Below are 21,639 nucleotides of genomic sequence, written 5' to 3'. Positions count from 1 at the left end.
TGTTATCTACAATCTCATTTCAAACACAAGTTCTTTTTATTTCTTCAGTGTAAACAAGGTTTTTTTTCCCCATCATTTCCAATCCTGAATGATATTTTGGTCTTGTGGTACTTGTACTCGTAACAGCCTGGGGCTTGCCAGTGTCCCTCAGGCTTCTGGGAAGATGAAATAGTGCGCTGTTTCAAGAGGAGCACACTGCTTCAGCCACAGGTTTAAATTAAGCGTGGTGGAGCAGCGTCGGGAGGGGAGGCCTCAAAGCCCCTCCGGCCACATAGGAAAGAGAATAACTCATGTATGGCAGCATGAATGCGACGGCTGATACGCTAAATGTAAACAAGAGGAGAGACACGGTAAGCGAGGGGTCAAGTCATCGCACATATATCGCTTGAGCAGGGGGGGGTTCATATTCTGCAGAGCTTATTTTGGTTTTGCTTTTCATTTTGGTTTCACACCATGAAACACAAATCAAATATTAATGAGAAATGTGCGTCAGAAAAGAAGGCAGGTAAGTGTGTTTCCACTTTTGAGTGCCAAAAAGAGAAGAAGAAAAAAACTTGGTTTACCTTGATAATTTCTTAAAATGTTCCGACTGTTATTAAACAAGCAGTATATCATTATTATTTTATTCTATTTATTATAATATTCTATTCAACAAAAAGCGTAACATTTCTCATTCATGTTCTCGTGACACAATGCCGGTTGGATTGATGTACTTTAGAAAGTTTGAGTGCCATGAAACAAGTCATCAGTTTTGTATGTGCATGTGTGTATATGTATGTGTTGTCGACAGCAGACATGGCACCATACAGAGCGAGCGTCACCTTAATGCCGGTGTTGTCCTTTAGGGATCTCTGTTTGCTAGCAAAGACACTTCATCAGTCCAGTCTAAGTCCCCTGCTCATGCTTTCTGTGTGCCAAGTGTGTTTCCACTTTTGAGTGCCAAAAAGAGAAGAAGAAAAAAAATTGGTTTACCTTGATAATTTCTTAAAATGTTCCGACTGTTATTAAACAAGCAGTATATCGTTATTATTTTATTCTATTTATTATAATATTCTATTCAACAAAAAGCGTAACATTTCTCATTCATGTTCTCGTGACACAATGCCGGTTGGATTGATGTACTTTAGAAAGTTTGAGTGCCATGAAACAAGTCATCAGTTTTGTATGTGCATGTGTGTATATGTATGTGTTGTCGACAGCAGACATGGCACCATACAGAGCGAGCGTCACCTTAATGCCGGTGTTGTCCTTTAGGGATCTCTGTTTGCTAGCAAAGACACTTCATCAGTCCAGTCTAAGTCCCCTGCTCATGCTTTCTGTGTGCCTGCTGGAATTCCTGTTTTGCTTGGGCCAGCATGTCCTTGTAGAATTGCAAGCCTTCTTTCTTTTCCTTCAAGGCGTTCTTCAGAGCAGTTCTCAAGGTTTCATTTTCTTCTAGTTGCAGTGCCAGCCTGTATGGACGAAAAATACATATATATGCATTTAGTTACTGGGCTGGAGCAAGCAGTTTGTTTAAGGGAGCATCACTATTTCAGTTGCTCATATTATGTATAAGGGTTTTAACTTGGCACATTCTGCTTAGTTCTGTCATGACAGCTCTCTGAGAGTTTAGCATGGTAATGGGCATGTGTACTGTACGTGACATGTTATCTACAATCTCATTTCAAACACAAGTTCTTTTTATTTCTTCAGTGTAAACAAGGTTTTTTTTCCCCATCATTTCCAATCCTGAATGATATTTTGGTCTTGTGGTACTTGTACTCGTAACAGCCTGGGGCTTGCCAGTGTCCCTCAGGCTTCTGGGAAGATGAAATAGTGCGCTGTTTCAAGAGGAGCACACTGCTTCAGCCACAGGTTTAAATTAAGCGTGGTGGAGCAGCGTCGGGAGGGGAGGCCTCAAAGCCCCTCCGGCCACATAGGAAAGAGAATAACTCATGTATGGCAGCATGAATGCGACGGCTGATACGCTAAATGTAAACAAGAGGAGAGACACGGTAAGCGAGGGGTCAAGTCATCGCACATATATCGCTTGAGCAGGGGGGGGTTCATATTCTGCAGAGCTTATTTTGGTTTTGCTTTTCATTTTGGTTTCACACCATGAAACACAAATCAAATATTAATGAGAAATGTGCGTCAGAAAAGAAGGCAGGTAAGTGTGTTTCCACTTTTGAGTGCCAAAAAGAGAAGAAGAAAAAAACTTGGTTTACCTTGATAATTTCTTAAAATGTTCCGACTGTTATTAAACAAGCAGTATATCATTATTATTTTATTCTATTTATTATAATATTCTATTCAACAAAAAGCGTAACATTTCTCATTCATGTTCTCGTGACACAATGCCGGTTGGATTGATGTACTTTAGAAAGTTTGAGTGCCATGAAACAAGTCATCAGTTTTGTATGTGCATGTGTGTATATGTATGTGTTGTCGACAGCAGACATGGCACCATACAGAGCGAGCGTCACCTTAATGCCGGTGTTGTCCTTTAGGGATCTCTGTTTGCTAGCAAAGACACTTCATCAGTCCAGTCTAAGTCCCCTGCTCATGCTTTCTGTGTGCCTGCTGGAATTCCTGTTTTGCTTGGGCCAGCATGTCCTTGTAGAATTGCAAGCCTTCTTTCTTTTCCTTCAAGGCGTTCTTCAGAGCAGTTCTCAAGGTTTCATTTTCTTCTAGTTGCAGTGCCAGCCTGTATGGACGAAAAATACATATATATGCATTTAGTTACTGGGCTGGAGCAAGCAGTTTGTTTAAGGGAGCATCACTATTTCAGTTGCTCATATTATGTATAAGGGTTTTAACTTGGCACATTCTGCTTAGTTCTGTCATGACAGCTCTCTGAGAGTTTAGCATGGTAATGGGCATGTGTACTGTACGTGACAGAGAACTGTTCAGAGATCTTTTAGTACTAAAATGAGGTAGCATGTAAATACTACATTTAGGAAGAAAAGACGTACTGTGCTTTGAGTTGAATATGTTGAGCATCACGGGTGACATCAGAGGGGCTTCTGGGAGACGAACCCTCCTGTTTGTCAGGGAGACTCAAAGTGCTGCCCGAGCTTCCTACATCAGGCCAAGAAAACCCAGCGGATTTCAGTTTGCTTTTGAGTCAGACATTCAATGACCTTGGGCTTTACGATATAATACTGGTTTCAGTGACACTCCTGTACCATGTGAAATATGATTGAAACTGAAAAAAGCAACATACTAGTTTCAGTCTACATGAAGCCATACAGAACCTGTTCTACTCCGATTAGATGTTTGCAGACTCGCTTCTTTCCTTGAGTCCAGTTTGGCTTTCTCCAGCTGCTGCTCCAGTGAGACTGAACGCTGCCATTCTAGTCTGAGTTTCTGCTCAGCTTCTGCACACTGGTGCTTTGCCTCTTCTTCACTGAAATTAAGATTATTTAAGGACATAAACTGTAACCGTCCATGAAAGCAATTACATGCCACAAGCATCAACAAACACAATTGCAAAAATAATGTCTTTTCAAACAGCCAGTCCCATGAAAAACCCATTGCCATTGCCTGTCCCATTTGCCAGGGTTTCCCAAAAGGGGGGTTCATAAGGGAACTGCAGGGGGTTTGTGAGTTGATGAGAAGCTAGTAATTCATAATATTGACTGTAAGATTAAAATAAATACAAGGGGCTGCACGATAATCAGGATATAGCTCAGTGCAATTGTAAAATCAAATCCCGTGATTTAATTAAATAGCTGTACAGTCTGATGCAGAGTGAAAAACGGGCAGCTCGTGATCTGGTGTTTTCAGCTTGGTTCAGCACGAACACTATCTCTGTGTTCATATGCATCGTACACTAGATGTACTTTATTTACACATTCACATAATTTCCACCATTTTTTTTTTGTTTGTAAACAAAATTTACAGCTTTTCACTGGTATTCCGCCAAAATAAAAGCTCAAGGATTTGAAATGTTAAAAAGCTGGAGGATTTGAACATTTGAATGTGAAGAATTTAAAACATAAATATTAGCAATGTAATTGTATTGTATTGTATTGCAATAAAAATAGATAGCAATGTCATATGACCATTAACCGTCATCGAGAACTGTAAAAAATGTGAATTATTAACTTAAAATGTCAGGGGGGCTTCAAGTAAATATTTCACTTTTTAGGGGTTTGGCTGACAAACCATTTTGGGAAACCCTGACATAGGTACTGTTGAAGCTTTTGAAAGACAGAGATGCATTTCATATCTTATTTATTGGTAAATTATGTGCTCTAAATTTATGATTTCAACATAACATGATGTTGCTTGCTATTAAGCAGAATCAAATGGTATTAAGCAACAGTGGATGAATTCTAACAGTATTGAAAGGGACCCCATACACCTATGCCCTTTCCAAACCCATATAACTTTCTTTTATCCATGGAACCCAAATGAAGATTTTTTGAAGAAAGTTATTAATAACATAGTTATAAACCTACCTGGTTTGCTGTACTTTGGTCAGTTCCAGCAGTCTGTCTCTCTCCACACTCGCAGCTTGATAAAGAGCCTTATACTCAGCACACTGAGCCTGGAGCGCTGGGGTTTTAACAGCACACTCTGCACAGGCCGCTTGTGCATCTCTGAAATAATATGCAATGCTTTCACTCATGTTGCTGTATTAGATAACAGAAGATACTGCAGACTGTAGGAAGTGTGTGTGTGTGTGTGTGTACCTTGTATTCCCTACATTATGGGGACCAAATGTCCTCACAAGGATAGTAATAACAATAATTTGTGACCTTGTCAAATTTTTGGTCCCCATCAGGAAACAAGCTTATAAATCATACAGAATGAATTTTTTTGAAAATCTAAAAATGCAAAAAGTTTTCTGTGAGGGGTATGTTTAAGGGGAAGAAAAGACGTACTGTGCTTTGAGTTGAATATGTTGAGCATCACGGGTGACATCAGAGGGGCTTCTGGGAGACGAACCCTCCTGTTTGTCAGGGAGACTCAAAGTGCTGCCCGAGCTTCCTACATCAGGCCAAGAAAACCCAGCGGATTTCAGTTTGCTTTTGAGTCAGACATTCAATGACCTTGGGCTTTACGATATAATACTGGTTTCAGTGACACTCCTGTACCATGTGAAATATGATTGAAACTGAAAAAAGCAACATACTAGTTTCAGTCTACATGAAGCCATACAGAACCTGTTCTACTCCGATTAGATGTTTGCAGACTCGCTTCTTTCCTTGAGTCCAGTTTGGCTTTCTCCAGCTGCTGCTCCAGTGAGACTGAACGCTGCCATTCTAGTCTGAGTTTCTGCTCAGCTTCTGCACACTGGTGCTTTGCCTCTTCTTCACTGAAATTAAGATTATTTAAGGACATAAACTGTAACCGTCCATGAAAGCAATTACATGCCACAAGCATCAACAAACACAATTGCAAAAATAATGTCTTTTCAAACAGCCAGTCCCATGAAAAACCCATTGCCATTGCCTGTCCCATTTGCCAGGGTTTCCCAAAAGGGGGGTTCATAAGGGAACTGCAGGGGGTTTGTGAGTTGATGAGAAGCTAGTAATTCATAATATTGACTGTAAGATTAAAATAAATACAAGGGGCTGCACGATAATCAGGATATAGCTCAGTGCAATTGTAAAATCAAATCCCGTGATTTAATTAAATAGCTGTACAGTCTGATGCAGAGTGAAAAACGGGCAGCTCGTGATCTGGTGTTTTCAGCTTGGTTCAGCACGAACACTATCTCTGTGTTCATATGCATCGTACACTAGATGTACTTTATTTACACATTCACATAATTTCCACCATTTTTTTTTTGTTTGTAAACAAAATTTACAGCTTTTCACTGGTATTCCGCCAAAATAAAAGCTCAAGGATTTGAAATGTTAAAAAGCTGGAGGATTTGAACATTTGAATGTGAAGAATTTAAAACATAAATATTAGCAATGTAATTGTATTGTATTGTATTGCAATAAAAATAGATAGCAATGTCATATGACCATTAACCGTCATCGAGAACTGTAAAAAATGTGAATTATTAACTTAAAATGTCAGGGGGGCTTCAAGTAAATATTTCACTTTTTAGGGGTTTGGCTGACAAACCATTTTGGGAAACCCTGACATAGGTACTGTTGAAGCTTTTGAAAGACAGAGATGCATTTCATATCTTATTTATTGGTCAATTATGTGCTCTAAATTTATGATTTCAACATAACATGATGTTGCTTGCTATTAAGCAGAATCAAATGGTATTAAGCAACAGTGGATGAATTCTAACAGTATTGAAAGGGACCCCATACACCTATGCCCTTTCCAAACCCATATAACTTTCTTTTATCCATGGAACCCAAATGAAGATTTTTTGAAGAAAGTTATTAATAACATATTTATAAACCTACCTGGTTTGCTGTACTTTGGTCAGTTCCAGCAGTCTGTCTCTCTCCACACTCGCAGCTTGATAAAGAGCCTTATACTCAGCACACTGAGCCTGGAGCGCTGGGGTTTTAACAGCACACTCTGCACAGGCCGCTTGTGCATCTCTGAAATAATATGCAATGCTTTCACTCATGTTGCTGTATTAGATAACAGAAGATACTGCAGACTGTAGGAAGTGTGTGTGTGTGTGTGTGTACCTTGTATTCCCTACATTATGGGGACCAAATGTCCTCACAAGGATAGTAATAACAATAATTTGTGACCTTGTCAAATTTTTGGTCCCCATCAGGAAACAAGCTTATAAATCATACAGAATGAATTTTTTTGAAAATCTAAAAATGCAAAAAGTTTTCTGTGAGGGGTATGTTTAAGGTTAGGGGATAGAAAATACAGTTTGTACCAGTGTTTGGGGAAATGCATTACAAATAATGTGAGTTACGTAATCAGATTAACTAGTAAAGTTAAGCATTACTTTTTAATTTACATGAAAATATCTGAGCTACTTTTTCAAATAAGTAACACCAGTTACTTTGTTTTCCCATTTATTAACTGACAGCTCTCCAGTCCCCATGTTGAGAGAAATCGGGAGTAAGTGCAGATGCGCCGTGTGTGCTGTGTGAACATGATGTTACTGTAGATCTACTAAATGTCAACATGCATTTACTCATCTCACTTGCAGAAAAACAGATTTAGTATTCTTGAATGAAAACAGTGAAATGCAAACTCAGAATATGATGCAAGCCTGCAATAATTAATATTAAATAACACAAATATCCTTTATGTATTTAATCCCTTTTTATTAACCAATGTCTTTGCTGCTGACCTTCGATGATCCAATTCAAGTGGATGACGACGACAAAGGGTTTTCAGGCATCCGAACAATAAAGGGTTAAATGCGGCTTTTAATTTGTTTTCTGTACATTATTTTTGATACATTTCTGTACAGGTGTCCTTTTTCATTTTATTTTTCTGAGTAAAAAATATAATGACCATCACACATTTTCACCATTATTTAGAGTAATTCAGTGTAATAATATTTCATAAAACAAAAAATCTTGTCAGGCATACTTAGACCCAGAATTATTAGATTCATTAAAAGACTCTATTTAAGGATCACAATGCAGCCCTCAAAAACTAATTAATTGTCATCTTCAATCTTTACCAATCTTTGCCATGATCCTTCAAACAATAGGTTTCCCCATTTGTCAGCAAGAAGTTTTTAATCATTTAAAGTGCAATACAATTTAGCATGAACACTTATTCTTTTATATATTTTAATAAGGACAGGTCAGAATAAGTATGTTGTTATGACATAAATATATCTTTTCATATATCTTTTCATATATGTTTTCAGTGTTGGGGTAACACATTACAAGTAACGTGAATAAGTAATCAGATCTTTATTACAAGTAACTAGTAAAGTTACTTTTCCAGTAGAGTTACTTTGTTCTCCCATTACTGACTGACAGCTCTCGTGTTTCCATGTTGAAAGAAATCGTAAGTAAGTGTTGCATACATGACGTTCACAAAACAGTAAAAATAGTGAAATGCAAACTAAGAATATGATGCAAACCGGTAATAATTATGGTAAATAGCACTCAATTCCTTTATGTTTAATCCCATTTTATTAAGCAACGTCTTTGCTGCTGATCTTCGATGATCCAATTCAACTAATAAGCATAAAAAAAAAAGATTGTCATCTCCTGCGACAGCATAGCTGAAAGGTTTGTTTGAGCTGCACCCTCTACTGTACAGACGTGAATTTACATTTCAGCCTGAGGCTTCTTCATTTCATTTTTGGTGTGAAAGGGCTTTTGCAGTTGCCAAAAATATAATTTTTTAATATTAAAAACAAACAAGCACAACCAGCCCAGATGATAAAAAGTAGCGCAAAAGTAATGTAACACATTACTTTTCACAAAAAGTAACTAAGTAACACAATGTAAGTAACACATAGTGTTTGTGTGTGTGTGTGTGTGTGTGTGTGTGTGTGACCATTGATATTTATGTGTGTGTGTGTGTGTGTGTGACCATTGATATATATGTGTGTGTGTGTGTGTGTGTATGAGTGAGTGAGTGAGTGTGAAAAATATTTGGTCAGCATGCTTATGACAAGGAAAAATCACAGTTTATTTGCTGTTGTTGACTGAGAATGTTAATACCTGGCAGAGTGTGACTCCCTGCTGTTCTCATGTCGTGATGTCAAAGGCCTGATGTTAGTTTGACTCTTACACTCCAACTGCTTCTGCACCAGATACACGAAACGTGTGTAAGCATGAAAAACAAAACACCGCTGATGATGTGATCAGACATGCCATACCATGTGGGCGAGTTGCTGGATCTCCCGCTCCAGCTCTTTGACCTTGTTCTCCTTCTCTGACACCATGGCTCTGAGCTGCTGGATGAGCGAGGCGTGCTGCTGGGCCTCGCTGTGCAGATGCCTCTCAAGGCCCTGCTGAGCCTCCTCACGCTGGGACCCTTTCTGGCTTAGATGCCCGAGCATGGCCTGCCACGAAGCCTGCTGCTTCTGTCGGAGGAGCGAGTCAGAGGTCAACCCTGCTAAAATATTAAAGATCACCTGCCAAATCAATATTTAATATCACGTGCTTCTCCTTGGAGGAGGGAGTCAGAGATCATTCGTCTGTTTGGAATTGTATATTCTTTCTGGTTTATACATACTGTTTGTCATTCTTGTTTGTTTATTATTATTTACAAGAACATCTACAGTATATTACTATTTACAATAATGTCTGTTCGGTGTCTTACGTTAGATTTCATGAAAAATTGGGTAATACTCACTATTAACTAGTTGCTTATTAGCGTGCATATTACTAGCATATTGGCTGTTTATTAGTACTTATAAACTTATAACCAAGTGCTCATACATATCAGATAAGTTAGATGCTTATAAGTTCTGTTATTTATTCATACATAAATATTTATTTGCATTTATATTGATGTATTTATATACTGTATATATTGGGTAAATAATAATTATAGAATTATTCATTATCATTATAAATGACATTGTTGATATTAATAAATATGACTATTAATTGAACATTGGAGTCTGTTAATGATAATAAATATTAGTTAATGGTTTGTTAATAGTGAGAATTGAACCTTAAAATAAAGTATGAACAACATAACTTATTTATCGAACATTGGATTCTTTTAATATATCGCAGACACCCTAATTTTTGGGTCAACTAACTCTTTAATCTAGAACCTGAGTGTCTTTTTGCAGCTTGCAAGTCATATGTGTTGGGTTCTTAAAGTATTTTGTACGCAAAATTGGTCTTTAAATAGCTTATATCTGAGCTTTTCACAGTATGTCTTTATTACAGATATCTACAGTATGTCTTTATTACAGATCACTAGTGCTGCCCAAACCAGGGGTGAGTAAAAACATTCAGAAATTAGTTGATACTTCATGATTGGCATGTATTTCCAGTCCATGCATCTACTTTCCCTTCTGAAAAGACATATGTAAGTCGCCAGCATACTACGGTATGTGTTTTGGATGCTGGTATCCCCACTAGAGTCCCATAATTTGTTTAAATGAAAACTTTGCGGTCCATCATCTGATCAACACCAAACCAGCACTAACAAAACTAACCAAGGGTAACTGGCTCCTGAACTGTCTAGAGTTACATTACACTGATCATTTCACTAGTATACATTTAACCAGACTCTTAAAAATAAAGGTCCTTTATTGTCATTGATGGTTCCATGTAGAACTCCTAACATCTATGGACATTTTCCAATGGACAAAAGGTTCTTCATAGTGAAAAAAGGTTCATTCGATTTTTAAATGTTCTTCACACTAAGAAAATAATGGTTCTTTTAAGAAATGCTGACTGAAAGGTTCTTTGGAGCCTCCTCTTTTGGAACCTTTGTTTTTATATGTCTATATATTCTGTTTTGGGTATCATAATTCAAGAATCTGTTACCAATAAGGCATCGACCAGCTCATCATCGTGTTTGCCTTTATCCAGCAGAGTGCTGATCTGGCTCTTCAGGGCTTTGACTTCTGTGCTCAACACTTTGTTCCTGGCTTTGGAGGCCTCCAGTTTCTTCTTCATGTCTGAGTGCTCATCAAGCAAAACTTCATAATCTATTGTGAGCTTCTGCAAAGACACATCATTATCAAAATGTGAAATGTTATGACATACTCAGGCCCATAAAGATGCTGAATCGATGTGCACAACCTCCAGTGTCTCCTTCCTCTCCCTCTCTATGTGACGGATGTGGCTGAGGTTTCTGTCTTGTGTCTTCTGTAGGCCTCCCGTTCTCATGATCTCCTCCTCCAGGCCTAAGTCACATAGCTGCTTTCTGTGAGAGGACTGGCTCAGCTGTCGTTCCAGGTCTCGCACCTTCAGTGTATAAAATGTTTAACAGTATCAAGTGACCTATGAATACTAAGAATACAACAGAGCTAATTCCAATAATGGCTGAAATCATGGAAGGCTGTTTCTGCCAGTTCTCAGAACTGCAAGAAAAACTCAGAATTCTCACTTTCTCACAATTCAGAGTTTATATCTCACAGTTCTGACTTTAGATCTCGCAATTCAGACTTTTTTTCTCCCAGAATTGCAAGGAAAAAAGACAGAATTATGAGAAAATTTAAAATTGCAAAGAAAAAAGTCAGAATTGTGAGATAAAAAGTCACAATTATCTTTTTAAATATTTTTATCCCATAGCACAAACAAGCTCTCATATGGAATGGTTGTTTCAAGCTAATTTTAATTCCATCCAGTGAGTTTGTAGTGGATACTGATATTTTTAGATACTTTTACAGAGATTTCCATTTTGTATGAAAAATGTTAGGATAAATATAAAATTATTATAATTATTATAAAACAGCATGTCTTTCTTTATTTCGGAATTGTGCAATAGAAATTCATAATTGCAAGCAAAATGTCAGAATTGTGAGATAAAAGTCGCAGTTACTTTTATTTTTTATTCCGTGGTAGGCAAAAAATGCACACATACAGTTGTTTGTGTTTATATGCACAATTCTGTGTTTTTATCTCATAATTCTGACTTTTTTCTCAGAATTGCATGAAACAAAGTCTGAATTGTGAAATATAAATTCAGAATTGCAATAAAAGTAGTCTAAATTGTAAGATAGTTGTGAGAAATTTGTGATATGTGACCCTAGCGCACAAAAGCAGTCTGGGTCAAAATTATACATTTTTCTTTTATGACAAAAATCATTAGGATATTAAGTAAAGATCATGTTCCATGAAGATATTTTGTAAATTTCCTACCGTAAATATATCAAAACTTAATTTTTGATTAGTAATATGCATTGCTAAGAACTTCATTTGGACAACTTTAAAGATGATTTTCTCAATATTTTGATTTTTTTGCACCCTCAGATTCCAGATTTTAGGGAATTTTAGTTGTATCTCGGCCAAATATTGTCCGATCCTAACAAACCATACATCAATGGAAAGATTATTTATTCAGCTTTCAGATGATGCATAAATCTCAATTTCAGAAAATTGACTGGTTTTGTGCTCCAGGGTCACATATATAAACTCAGAGTTGTGAGATATAAACTCTGAATTGAAAGGGGAAAAAAAGTCTATTTTGAATGACAAATGTTAGAATAAATCCAAAATAATTTTTCTTATGAAACAGCACTTCTGCTTTGCTCAAGAAAATGTCCAAGAGAGAATAGTCTTTCTCAAGGCATGAAAGCTGATTAACATGCATGAGTTTATAATCAATATCTAAAACAAATCAGTCAAATAAAAGTCGACGTGCAGGTTCAGGGCATGTTGCCTCACTCTGTTCTGAAGGGCGAGGATCTGCTGAGAACGGCCTCTCCAGCCTCCCGGGTTACACAGTATCTGCTGAATATTGACATCCTCGCCCACCTCACAGCTCAACACCTGACAAAACAGTTGACTAAATCATCACATGATTAAAAATGATGTTTACTCAAACCAATGCATATAAATGACAGGATTTATTGTGAACAGACCTTGTGAGCTATTTTGAACTCTTGTTTAAACGTCTGGATCTGGTTGCGGTATTCAGTCATTTTGAGTTGGGCTGTAGATAGTTTCTCCTGCAGGGATTTTACGACTGGGCTGTTCTACACAAAAACACATCAAACACAAGGTCATTTAAAAACAGTTACATATGTCTAATCATGTACCAAATGATGATGAACATGTTATAAAACAATATTACTTCAAGATGGTCGTTCACAGTCCTTGAATCCTGCATTTTGTCTGTCTTCTTTCCAGGATTACGTAACAATGTGGCCTGAAGCTAATAAAACAGCAAAAAATACTGATGAAATACCACACTGAGAAGGAGTTGACAAAAGCAACGTTCAATGCAATGCTCCAAAAAAAAAAACATTTGAAATAAAAAAAGTTACCAATTCTGTTTTATCTTTACCTCTTTCTCCAGATCTTTGACTCGATTGTTTGCTTGTTTAGTTTTGGTCTTCCCTCGTTCTATTTCAGCGGCTAATTCTCGATTCTTCTTTGATAGCTCCACAATTTTGGTTGCAGCTGCATCACCTGCCAGACCAGCAGTTCCTTGGCAAAGAAAACACAGAAATGTCGCATGCATTATGTACCAGACAGATATTGTGGCTCTAAAAAGTATTTGGACACTTAATGTATGAATGATATTGCATTAGGTTGAATTTTTTCAAAAAAACATACACTAATGTTCAAAATGGTCAGTAAGATTTTTTTTGTTTGTTTGTTTTGCTTTTTTGAAAGAAATTAAGATTTTTGTTCAGCAAGGATGCATTAAATTGATCAAAAGTGGCCGTAAAGACATTTATAATGTTCCAACAGATTTAAATTTCAAATAAATGCTGTTCTTTTCAACTTTATGATCATCATAATAAATATCATAATAAATGTTATCACCGTTTCCACATTAGGCAGCACAACTGTTTTCAACGCTGATAAAATACTGCACATCAAATCATCATATTAGAATGATTATGACAGAAAATTCAGCTTTGGAATCCATCACAGAAATAAATTATATTTTAAAATATATTAAAATATACTTTTTATCAAATAATTGCAGCCTTAGTGAGATTTGACTTTTTTCAAAAACATCCCCCCAAAAAAAAGTAGTAATATACTTTGACTTCATGCAGCCACTAACCAAAAAGGATACAGCTACAGCCAGAAGTGACACAAGTCTTGCAAAATCTAGTTCGCTATTTGTCGTCTTCACTGTCCATTTTATTTTTTCCTGTCCATCCAGCGAGATTTTAAGAGATTTTGGTTCAAAGGACAACGTAAGCTGATAACTTCACTTGTTGTATTCTCTACTGTCTTAATGTATTGTTATTTCATTTTGTCTTTCACTTTCTTCCTGTCCATCCGGCAAGATTTTGCGTCACTTCCGGCCGTAGCTGTATCCCTTCAAACCACAACCCTATCCAGTTGGTTAGTAGCCATTTAAAAAATGGCTCAGAAAATGTAATGAGAATAGCTTTACTATCATTTGTTTTCAGATGCCACATGCAGTGTAATGCATACTTAAGTGTGATGTAAGAGTCTTATACATTCATTGTTAGCATATAAAGCTCACAACAGTAGAAATGACACACTGTTTACCTGCTAAAGCCAATCTTTCCTCCTCTCTCTTCTTCTTCAGGTGTTTTATCTCAAAGTCTTTCTCACTCAGCAGTTTATAGAGTCTGCCGTTCTCATCTCTCAGTTCCCTCAGATGATCATGCAACTGTTCATTTTCATTCTGCATCACTCTGAATTAGAGTACAATTACTATTTTAATAATGCACACTGCATATGGAATAAACACATGGTGTGTGTGTGTGTGTGTGAGTGTGTGTGTGTGTGTGTGTGTGAGTGAGTGTGTTATAAGTTATATAGTTATGTAAAAAAAAATAGACGTGGAAAATTAAAAGGAAAATTCATGCAGAGGTATATAATTTTAAATGAAAGTGATGAAGGGGGAAAAGCTGAATGCAGTCTGCCAAATTTCCAATGAATAATTAAATAAGGTTTCATTTCTGGCATGATGGACTATGTTGCTGTCCTGGAAGGATGCTGTTCGCATAATGACCCTAATAATTATATTTGTGATAGCAGCTCTGTGAACTCGTGTTTCGTGTGTCACCTTGCATTGAATAGATTCATCATGTCATCATCCTCTTCTGTGAGGTTTATAACGTCCAGACTGCTGAGAAGAGGAGCGTTTGAATCCCTCTTATCTCTGTCCATCTTTTTCATCTCCAATCTTCTCTGGATGCGCTGCACTTGTTGCTCTTGAAGAGATTGAAACTGAAGCCTCAGCTGCTCCTTTATTTCATCACTGTCACCATCCATCCCTGAGAGATCAGAGACAATATGACACATCTGACAAATGGCATGAGAGCTTGTTTATGCAATCTAATGCAGTTATAGATGAGAGCTGTCCAAACATGCTTCAAAGAAACATTCATACATCCAGGACAGGTAAAGAGAGCACGTTACACCTGCTGCAGGATTGTTTTTAAAGCACTTTTTGTCCTTTTATATAATTTCATTTTTAGTATTATGTTTTCTCTGTGTTAATGTTTATAAATTCTAACCTATAATAAACCACTGTGAGATGTACTGTGACATGCAAACAAATAAAATATTTATTAATATTCTTTTTACTACTCCTACTGCTTACTATCAGCTTCCATGAAGCATATATGTATAATATTAGAGCAATGTCGATTATTTTAGACAAATTAACGTTTAACCTTTATCATACAAACTAACGTTACCGTCCGGAGATGATTCTCAAGCGGTCAGTTTAAACCTGAACAAAAACTTACCGGACGAATTAAGAAAGATTCCGGTCAACTTAGTTAAAAATTGACATTAGAATTGACATGGTTATGGTTATAAAGTATAAAAATAGAGCTAAGAGAGTATAGTCCGTGATTTAATGGATGTTAAAGGTTTCCCGTCCATTTGTATACACGACCGTCTCCGTGGAAACGCGTTACCACGCTCTCAGAAAAAAAAGGTACAAAAGATGTCACTGGGGCGATACGTTTTCAAAAGTTATTACAATGTATCATTTAGGTACTAATATGTACACTTGAGGTACTAATATGTACCTTTAAGATACTAAAACGCACGCTTTAGGGGTAAATAAGGTACAAAGGTGTACCTTTTGAAAGGGAACCGTCCCACTGACAGCTTTTGTACCTTTTTGCTGAGAGTAGCAGGAAGTGCATGCAGAGACGCGTCATGTTGTATTAGTTGTAAAATAATAAGTCACTTGTTAGGAATAATTCATAACAGCAGGAATGTAACACAGACATTTGTACATTAGTGAGAGCTTAATACATGTCTATATACAAATATAATAAATTCGACAGAATTTACAAGTTTTGTTTCATAGAAAGTCGTCTGGCCTATATATTGTTCTTTTGCTTTTTGATTAAATCTCTTAATTTATTTTTTTCAAGAAAATGTACATTTGTGAATATGAAATTTCAATTACGAATACGATTACATTGTTAGGACCCCGTCACAACCTAAACTGGAACAGATTATTTACAAGAACTACAACTTCAGGGGTGGGAAAAGGCCAAAACAAAAAAACTAACTAACTAAATTGTTCATCCTTATCAGAGAGAGAGAGAGAGAGATAACATATATCATCTCAGGATATAACAGCAACGACTGATATTGTCAACCCAGATGTCCTTGGCGATTCACCAATGAATTCAATGCCTAGCCACAGGAATCTGACTTTCATTGTGAATGAAGAGTGTAGAACTGAGTTCGTTTTTAATTCTTTACCAAACAAAAGTAATGGCTTTGACTGCAAGAAACTGACTCAGGACATCCCCACATAGGCTAACTCCTCTAGAAATGTTAAGTCTAGGGGAAGTGTCGTTTAACATCTTAAAAGAACATCTTTATAGAGAGTGTTGAATGCTTTAGAAATCTTGGAATAATATAAAGCCATGATCATGAATCACTTCTGAATAGTAAAAAATATATATATCCAAAACTAATCTTATATGACAATTTTTAATGAATCTTGATTGTGATTCATCAGTTACAGTACTGTTTTCCGTCTATGAAACAGTTTACTCTACATCTAAAATCTGTAGTTTTTCTAATATTAACAGTGTGTTTCGACCTGTGTTGAAGGGGCCTGAGAAAACACATTGCTCACATTTGTGGTTGATTACTAGTTGATTAAACCGGTTATCAGAGATGTGTAATTCATCGCTGACATTATCCACCATAAACTGTCCACTGAAAGTACCTTTGATACTCACAATATCTTTTACTGAGATATGATTGAGTTACTCAGAAACCAGTCTAACCATCAGAAGATCCTCTGGATTCTCATTTCCTCCATTCTCAACATCATCCAGCTCGGCCTAACTGTGTCAAACTACAATTAACATACTATTACTGTCCAATTTGTGGAATGGATAGTGCTACACTCTTCAAATAATAAAAGTTCTTTATTGGCAGCGATGCTTCCATTCCACAGAAGTTTCTTTGTAGTGGAAAAGGGTTCTTCAGATTATTACAATGTTGGTTCTTTTAAGAACTGTTCACTGAAATGTTCTTTAGGGATCCAAAAATTGTTCCTCTATGGCATTGCAGTCTTGAAAATAAAGGCTCAAGAGGGGGATTTCACAGTGACGCCATACAAGAACGACATTTGGTTCCCAAAGAACCTTTCCGTGATCAGTTCTTAAAAGAACCAACATTGTAATAATCTGAAGAACCCTTTTCCACTATTAAATTTTGCCTAGAATGTCCTCAAAGTTTGCATAGTGTCGTCATTGTACATGTAACATCTATTTCACATTGTTTTATTTGTCCTGTGTGCTTAGGTCTTAATTTTGTAATTGCTAAATCAGTCTCAGATCCTGGGAAAGTGTTTGTTCATCTTTTTTCTGATTCTCAATGAGATGTTACCAAAGAGTCCAAAATATCTTACACTACAGACTACAGCAGCATCATCTACTGTATGCACAGATCTAAACCCTGCTGGCTTTACGTCATTTTTGTTAGTGAGGCCAGCAGCGGAGTGCTACAATGCACTGTCCTTTGGGTTAAATGTTAAACTAGCCCTGATTATGTGGTCATTACAAATCCCGAGCTGTGGTGATTATCTTGCAGTTGCTGGGTGTGACGGGCTGTTTCAATAGTTCATATAAGCTATGATGAAATCTGAATTATATAATTAGGTGATGTCTGTGAGAACATTGTGTATGCAGTTACAAAGTTCTCTCATTCATTCTTATACTACTGAATATAATAATGAAAATACCCGTCTTTCTGTTTCCACAAGGGTGTTCATATTTTATTGAATAAAAATTGAATTCATGCAATTCCGTTTAATCTTCCCCCTATAATTTGTCCAATACAATCACATAAGGACATCTATAATATCAAAAATAGTCAAGAAATCAATTGCATGTATCAGATAAAAAATAATGTTTTTTAAAATCCTCTTCTTTTTTTTCTTCCCTGCTCGTTTTCTAATGTAGCTTTCCAATAAACCTGGTATTTTATGCTATAAAATCTTATAGCGAATGTTAGGGATTGTCAAACACTAAGGACTGTTTCCAAACAACACAGAACTACTGCAGCAAACCTCAATATTCACCTTGAAGAACTCATTTTGTGTAAAAATGTTTTGTCAGTCTAATCAAAAAAATGAGTAAACGTGGAGATCACGGTTCATTTATCCCAATGGAAACGGAAGGTCAAGTCAAAGAAGCATTTTGGATCCTGTATTATAGTAGAATGTCCTTTAAAACTGACACCATAATATGGCATCAATGCAGAAAACTGACATACTGTATTCAGTATACATACTATATACACCACAGAATAAGTGAGAGTGGTATAACAGTATACCGAGTCTCCAGGAGCAGGACTGCGAAAACACACATATCACAGTAACACACGAGTGGGAAATAACCAGAAGTGTTTATTGGAATTACAATAGTTAAAGTTAACCACAGTGGTAGCTGAGATCGTCAAAATATATATCACTCTAAAAGTATCATTTTGTGATTTGGTTTTGAAATACGAAAAAGGTGCAAGAATAATTTCATGCAGCAACACAATCAATCAATAAATCTACAAAAGAACAAGCTCCTCTCATGACACTCACACACAAATGATAGAGCAAAAAAAACACTGTTGCTGAAGTCCTGAAGATCCTGTTTGTAACAACAGCACTACATCTGCAAAGAACTAGACCCGTTACTAGTTTAGCAGTGTGGTGAAGACCCTATATTGCGTTCAGTGCATTGTACAATTTCAGATGATGGTTCGTTAGGGTTGTTGTCCTGGAATTTATTTTGTCTGCTGACTTAAATGATACAAGAACGAATCTTGAATTACAAGGTACAAAGGTCTTAATGCCACACCTCTGTGCTGAAACTCGGGCACAACATCGACATAAGAGCTGCAGCATTTAGCATGAATTATACTAATCCAAATATTTTCAGTAATAAACAAAACAAAACAAAAATTTAGATTGCTTTCATCAGCTTGTTACTGACATGATAAATAAATAGTACACTCTAAAAAAATGCTGGGTTAAATACAACACAGTGCTGGGTAGAGTGTAGGTGGCGGTTGCAAAATAGCTACAGTTCCGTCACATACTGTACAATGTTTCTCAAACATGCCAGGCAACATAATGAAAACGCAAACCTCTTTTTCAGAGGATTATTAAAGCTGAAAAAAGGAACCGGTTTAAAGAAATTATTTAAAAAAAAAAAAAAGTTCTCATGTTAGCAATAAATACAAAAGGACACCGTAAAAGTTGGTATTAAGGATATCGCGGGAATCTAACACATTTCTCTTCACTTTTTTTCCAATACCTTCTGCTCTAACGCTTTCTGTGCTTCCGCGGGTTTGAGAATGTACTCTCTGTACATAGAATAGATCACTCCTGCACACAGAAAGACAAAATATCACATTAAACAATTTCTCTGCAGTTATGGGGATGCATGTGTAAATCTTTAGGAAGGCCTCGTACCTAAAGTCATGGCTCCCACCACAAAGCCCTGCGCAGCCACACGCATGTGAATCAGGTGGACTGACATCTTCGTATCTCCTCTGCTCTTCAGTTTGAACAGTCTGTACGCCACAATGCCAAAGAACCCAGCCAACCCTTCAGAGACATCACAGTATATATGAAACAGTTAGGGTGATGTTATTTATGTACAGTAGGGTACACACGTCTGAGGTCATCGTAAGTGATAACGTTTTGCATTTTTGTACATTAATAAAGCCATGTGACTTGAACAAACTGAACAAGGTATAATGCTTGGATGGTTTACCTGCAGGGACAAATGGATTCTCTTTGGCTTTTCTGATAAACTTGGATTCATTGTCTTCGTATTCCATGGCAGTCATCTTGGCTAAAAGGCAATATTTAAATATGATTAGATGTCTTAAACGCCACTGTGTCATTCTCTGAAACTTTTTACACTAATACATTCTCTATTACAATTATATTATGTGCTGTTACAGGTTTATAAGATGCCTCGTCAAATAATCAATAAACTGACAAATATCAGATTTATCAAACTGGCCAATAAATTAGTAAAGTATAAAGTTATTGCAGACTCACACATATTAAGATATTCTGAATTATGAACCATATTGTACTGTACAACGTAAGATATTTTTTTATTTTATTTATTTATTTAAAAACAAAAAGGTCAGAATCATGACTTTAGGTCATTTGTGAGTTATATGAAGGTCAAACAATGCACAGAGGCCACTTAATCAAATGATATTACACGAAGAATTGATGTACATATGTAATAAAATATAAACAGCAACGACTGTTTTTTTTGATAGACCTCATCTTATCAGCTTTCAGTTAAAAGAAGATGCGACATTTCCTCAAGAGTCAGCTGTTACATTAGTACGAAGAAAACACACAAAATCACTGTGGTTCTCTGTTATCAAAATACAATATTGGCAAAACATTCAGATATTAAATAAAATTCATAACAGACCTATTTATGAAGTTTTCTGCAACACGCTGAGGTGAACTGCTCGAGTTCGCCGGTCGACAGCTGGTGTGCGTGACTGTCTGCGTGCACGGGAAGAGTGATGTAACACGTCCTACGTCAAAGTGACGTAGCTATACCGGCAATCCGTTTTTACAAAATAAAATGCTTTTTTTTAAATGACTGTCTGGCGTAGCAAGAACAAATCGTTTTTGGAATATATATATATTTTATTTATTATTAAATTTTGTCCCAAAAGAAATTCTAACAATTGAAAAAAAACAACATGTAATTATTTATATGTATATATGAAATCATACGTTTTCATCAGAAGTTTTCTTTGGAAGAAATAGGCGTTTCAAGCGACTTCCTTTTCAGTGAAGGGGCGTGACCCTTACGTGCCATCATGCATGTGTTTTCAGTTCAGGTCAGGACACCCTGTACTTTACCATTTATCTTCACAGACAGGAAATTGTCCTATTTATATACGCCTCAGTGTTGTTTTACGTTTATATTAGGTTGTGCAGTATTATTTGGATCATATGTACGGCATTTAAAGTACGTTTTGAACTATTGCCACTTTAATAGTCTAAGGTATTTCCCTGATGAACAAATTACAAATAAATGTATATTTTCTGCACTGTTGCTAGAGTTATTATACTGAAGTTCTGCTACATCAACAGATAATCAGTGATTGTACTGCTGCATCATTACTGTGTTTAATTGAGACAGAGCTCCTGCTGATGCTGAAATTAATCATTAACTCCAGGAACACAGTCTTGCACTGAAAGTCACAATACAGTGTGATGTTATTGTCTGAACTCTGGAAACATTTACTTTCGCATGATTCAGAATATATGAAGTTTACTTAGGAACTTGGCACAATGTCACTGTTGAGACTGTTGAATGTTTCTTAAATTCTAGTATAACAGGTTGAATATACATCATAAGGTCGGTGTCTTTATGCATGTGTGTTGTCTGAACTCAAATATGAGCAAATATTCGGTGTTATTAACAATATGAACACTGTATGCTCAGCATCTAAACTGTAATACTGAAATAAGTCGCTAGATGGCTTTTAGATAAAAGCTGAGTCACTGTGAGTCTGTAATAAAATCAGCACTGCGCTATAATAGCCTTCATAAAGTGTAAAGTGACAATGAATGTATTATATATTACTGTAAATTACATACAGGTCTAGGCCTTTCATGTTACTTAAAGGGGTCATA

The 21,639-nt window shown here is 36.4% G+C and overlaps 3 protein-coding genes across 3 annotated transcripts in view; all 3 read right to left on the bottom strand.

Annotated features, from left to right (window-relative positions):
* Nucleotides 1-910, bottom strand: part of LOC107708584 (transmembrane inner ear expressed protein-like) — a 36,853-nt gene extending 35,943 nt beyond the window's left edge. Inside the window, exon 1 of the mRNA XM_016512847.1 lies at nt 822-910. The gene's annotated coding sequence lies outside the window, so the exon portion shown is untranslated. The remainder of the gene's footprint in view (nt 1-821) is intronic.
* A 914-nt stretch (nt 911-1,824) lies between these two features.
* LOC107708607 (coiled-coil domain-containing protein 13-like) lies at nt 1,825-15,350 on the bottom strand. The gene is made up of 15 exons (XM_016512880.1): nt 15,221-15,350; nt 14,533-14,743; nt 14,010-14,158; nt 12,820-12,962; nt 12,607-12,687; nt 12,395-12,508; nt 12,198-12,302; nt 10,611-10,775; nt 10,353-10,529; nt 8,720-8,926; nt 8,562-8,644; nt 6,363-6,503; nt 5,154-5,305; nt 4,872-4,977; nt 1,825-2,686 (listed from the first exon to the last, which is right to left on the bottom strand). The coding sequence occupies exons 2-15, from the start codon at nt 14,739-14,741 to the stop codon at nt 2,530-2,532; spliced, it is 1,989 nt and encodes a 662-aa protein (XP_016368366.1). The 5' UTR covers nt 14,742-14,743; nt 15,221-15,350; the 3' UTR covers nt 1,825-2,529.
* A 3,816-nt stretch (nt 15,351-19,166) lies between these two features.
* On the bottom strand, nt 19,167-20,527 carry LOC107708608 (HIG1 domain family member 1A, mitochondrial-like). Its single transcript, XM_016512881.1, has 4 exons — nt 20,417-20,527; nt 19,730-19,810; nt 19,426-19,560; nt 19,167-19,338 (listed from the first exon to the last, which is right to left on the bottom strand). Exons 2-4 carry the CDS (start codon nt 19,803-19,805, stop codon nt 19,250-19,252), a joined length of 300 nt encoding a protein of 99 aa, XP_016368367.1. The 5' UTR covers nt 19,806-19,810; nt 20,417-20,527; the 3' UTR covers nt 19,167-19,249.
* Between the last annotated feature and the right edge of the window lie 1,112 nt (nt 20,528-21,639).

Source organism: Sinocyclocheilus rhinocerous, unplaced genomic scaffold, assembly GCF_001515625.1.
Source record: "Sinocyclocheilus rhinocerous isolate Xijiao unplaced genomic scaffold, SAMN03320098_v1.1 scaffold25, whole genome shotgun sequence".
Taxonomy (NCBI): domain Eukaryota; kingdom Metazoa; phylum Chordata; class Actinopteri; order Cypriniformes; family Cyprinidae; genus Sinocyclocheilus; species Sinocyclocheilus rhinocerous.
This window is presented reverse-complemented; position numbering and strand designations above follow the sequence as displayed.

Excerpts from the sequence above, each read along its gene's own strand:
- LOC107708607 (XM_016512880.1), bottom strand. The coding sequence starts at position 14,741 with ATGGATGGTGACAGTGATGAAATAAAGGAGCAGCTGAGGCTTCAGTTT. Across the intron at positions 14,159-14,532 it reads ATGAATCTATTCAATGCAAG|AGTGATGCAGAATGAAAATG; the intron begins GTGACACACGAA and ends ACTCTAATTCAG. Across the intron at positions 4,978-5,153 it reads ATCTAATCGGAGTAGAACAG|GAAGCTCGGGCAGCACTTTG; the intron begins GTTCTGTATGGC and ends GGCCTGATGTAG.
- LOC107708608 (XM_016512881.1), bottom strand. The coding sequence starts at position 19,805 with ATGACTGCCATGGAATACGAAGACAATGAATCCAAGTTTATCAGAAAA. Across the intron at positions 19,561-19,729 it reads GAATCCATTTGTCCCTGCAG|GGTTGGCTGGGTTCTTTGGC; the intron begins GTAAACCATCCA and ends ATGTCTCTGAAG. Across the intron at positions 19,339-19,425 it reads GGTGGGAGCCATGACTTTAG|GAGTGATCTATTCTATGTAC; the intron begins GTACGAGGCCTT and ends TTCTGTGTGCAG.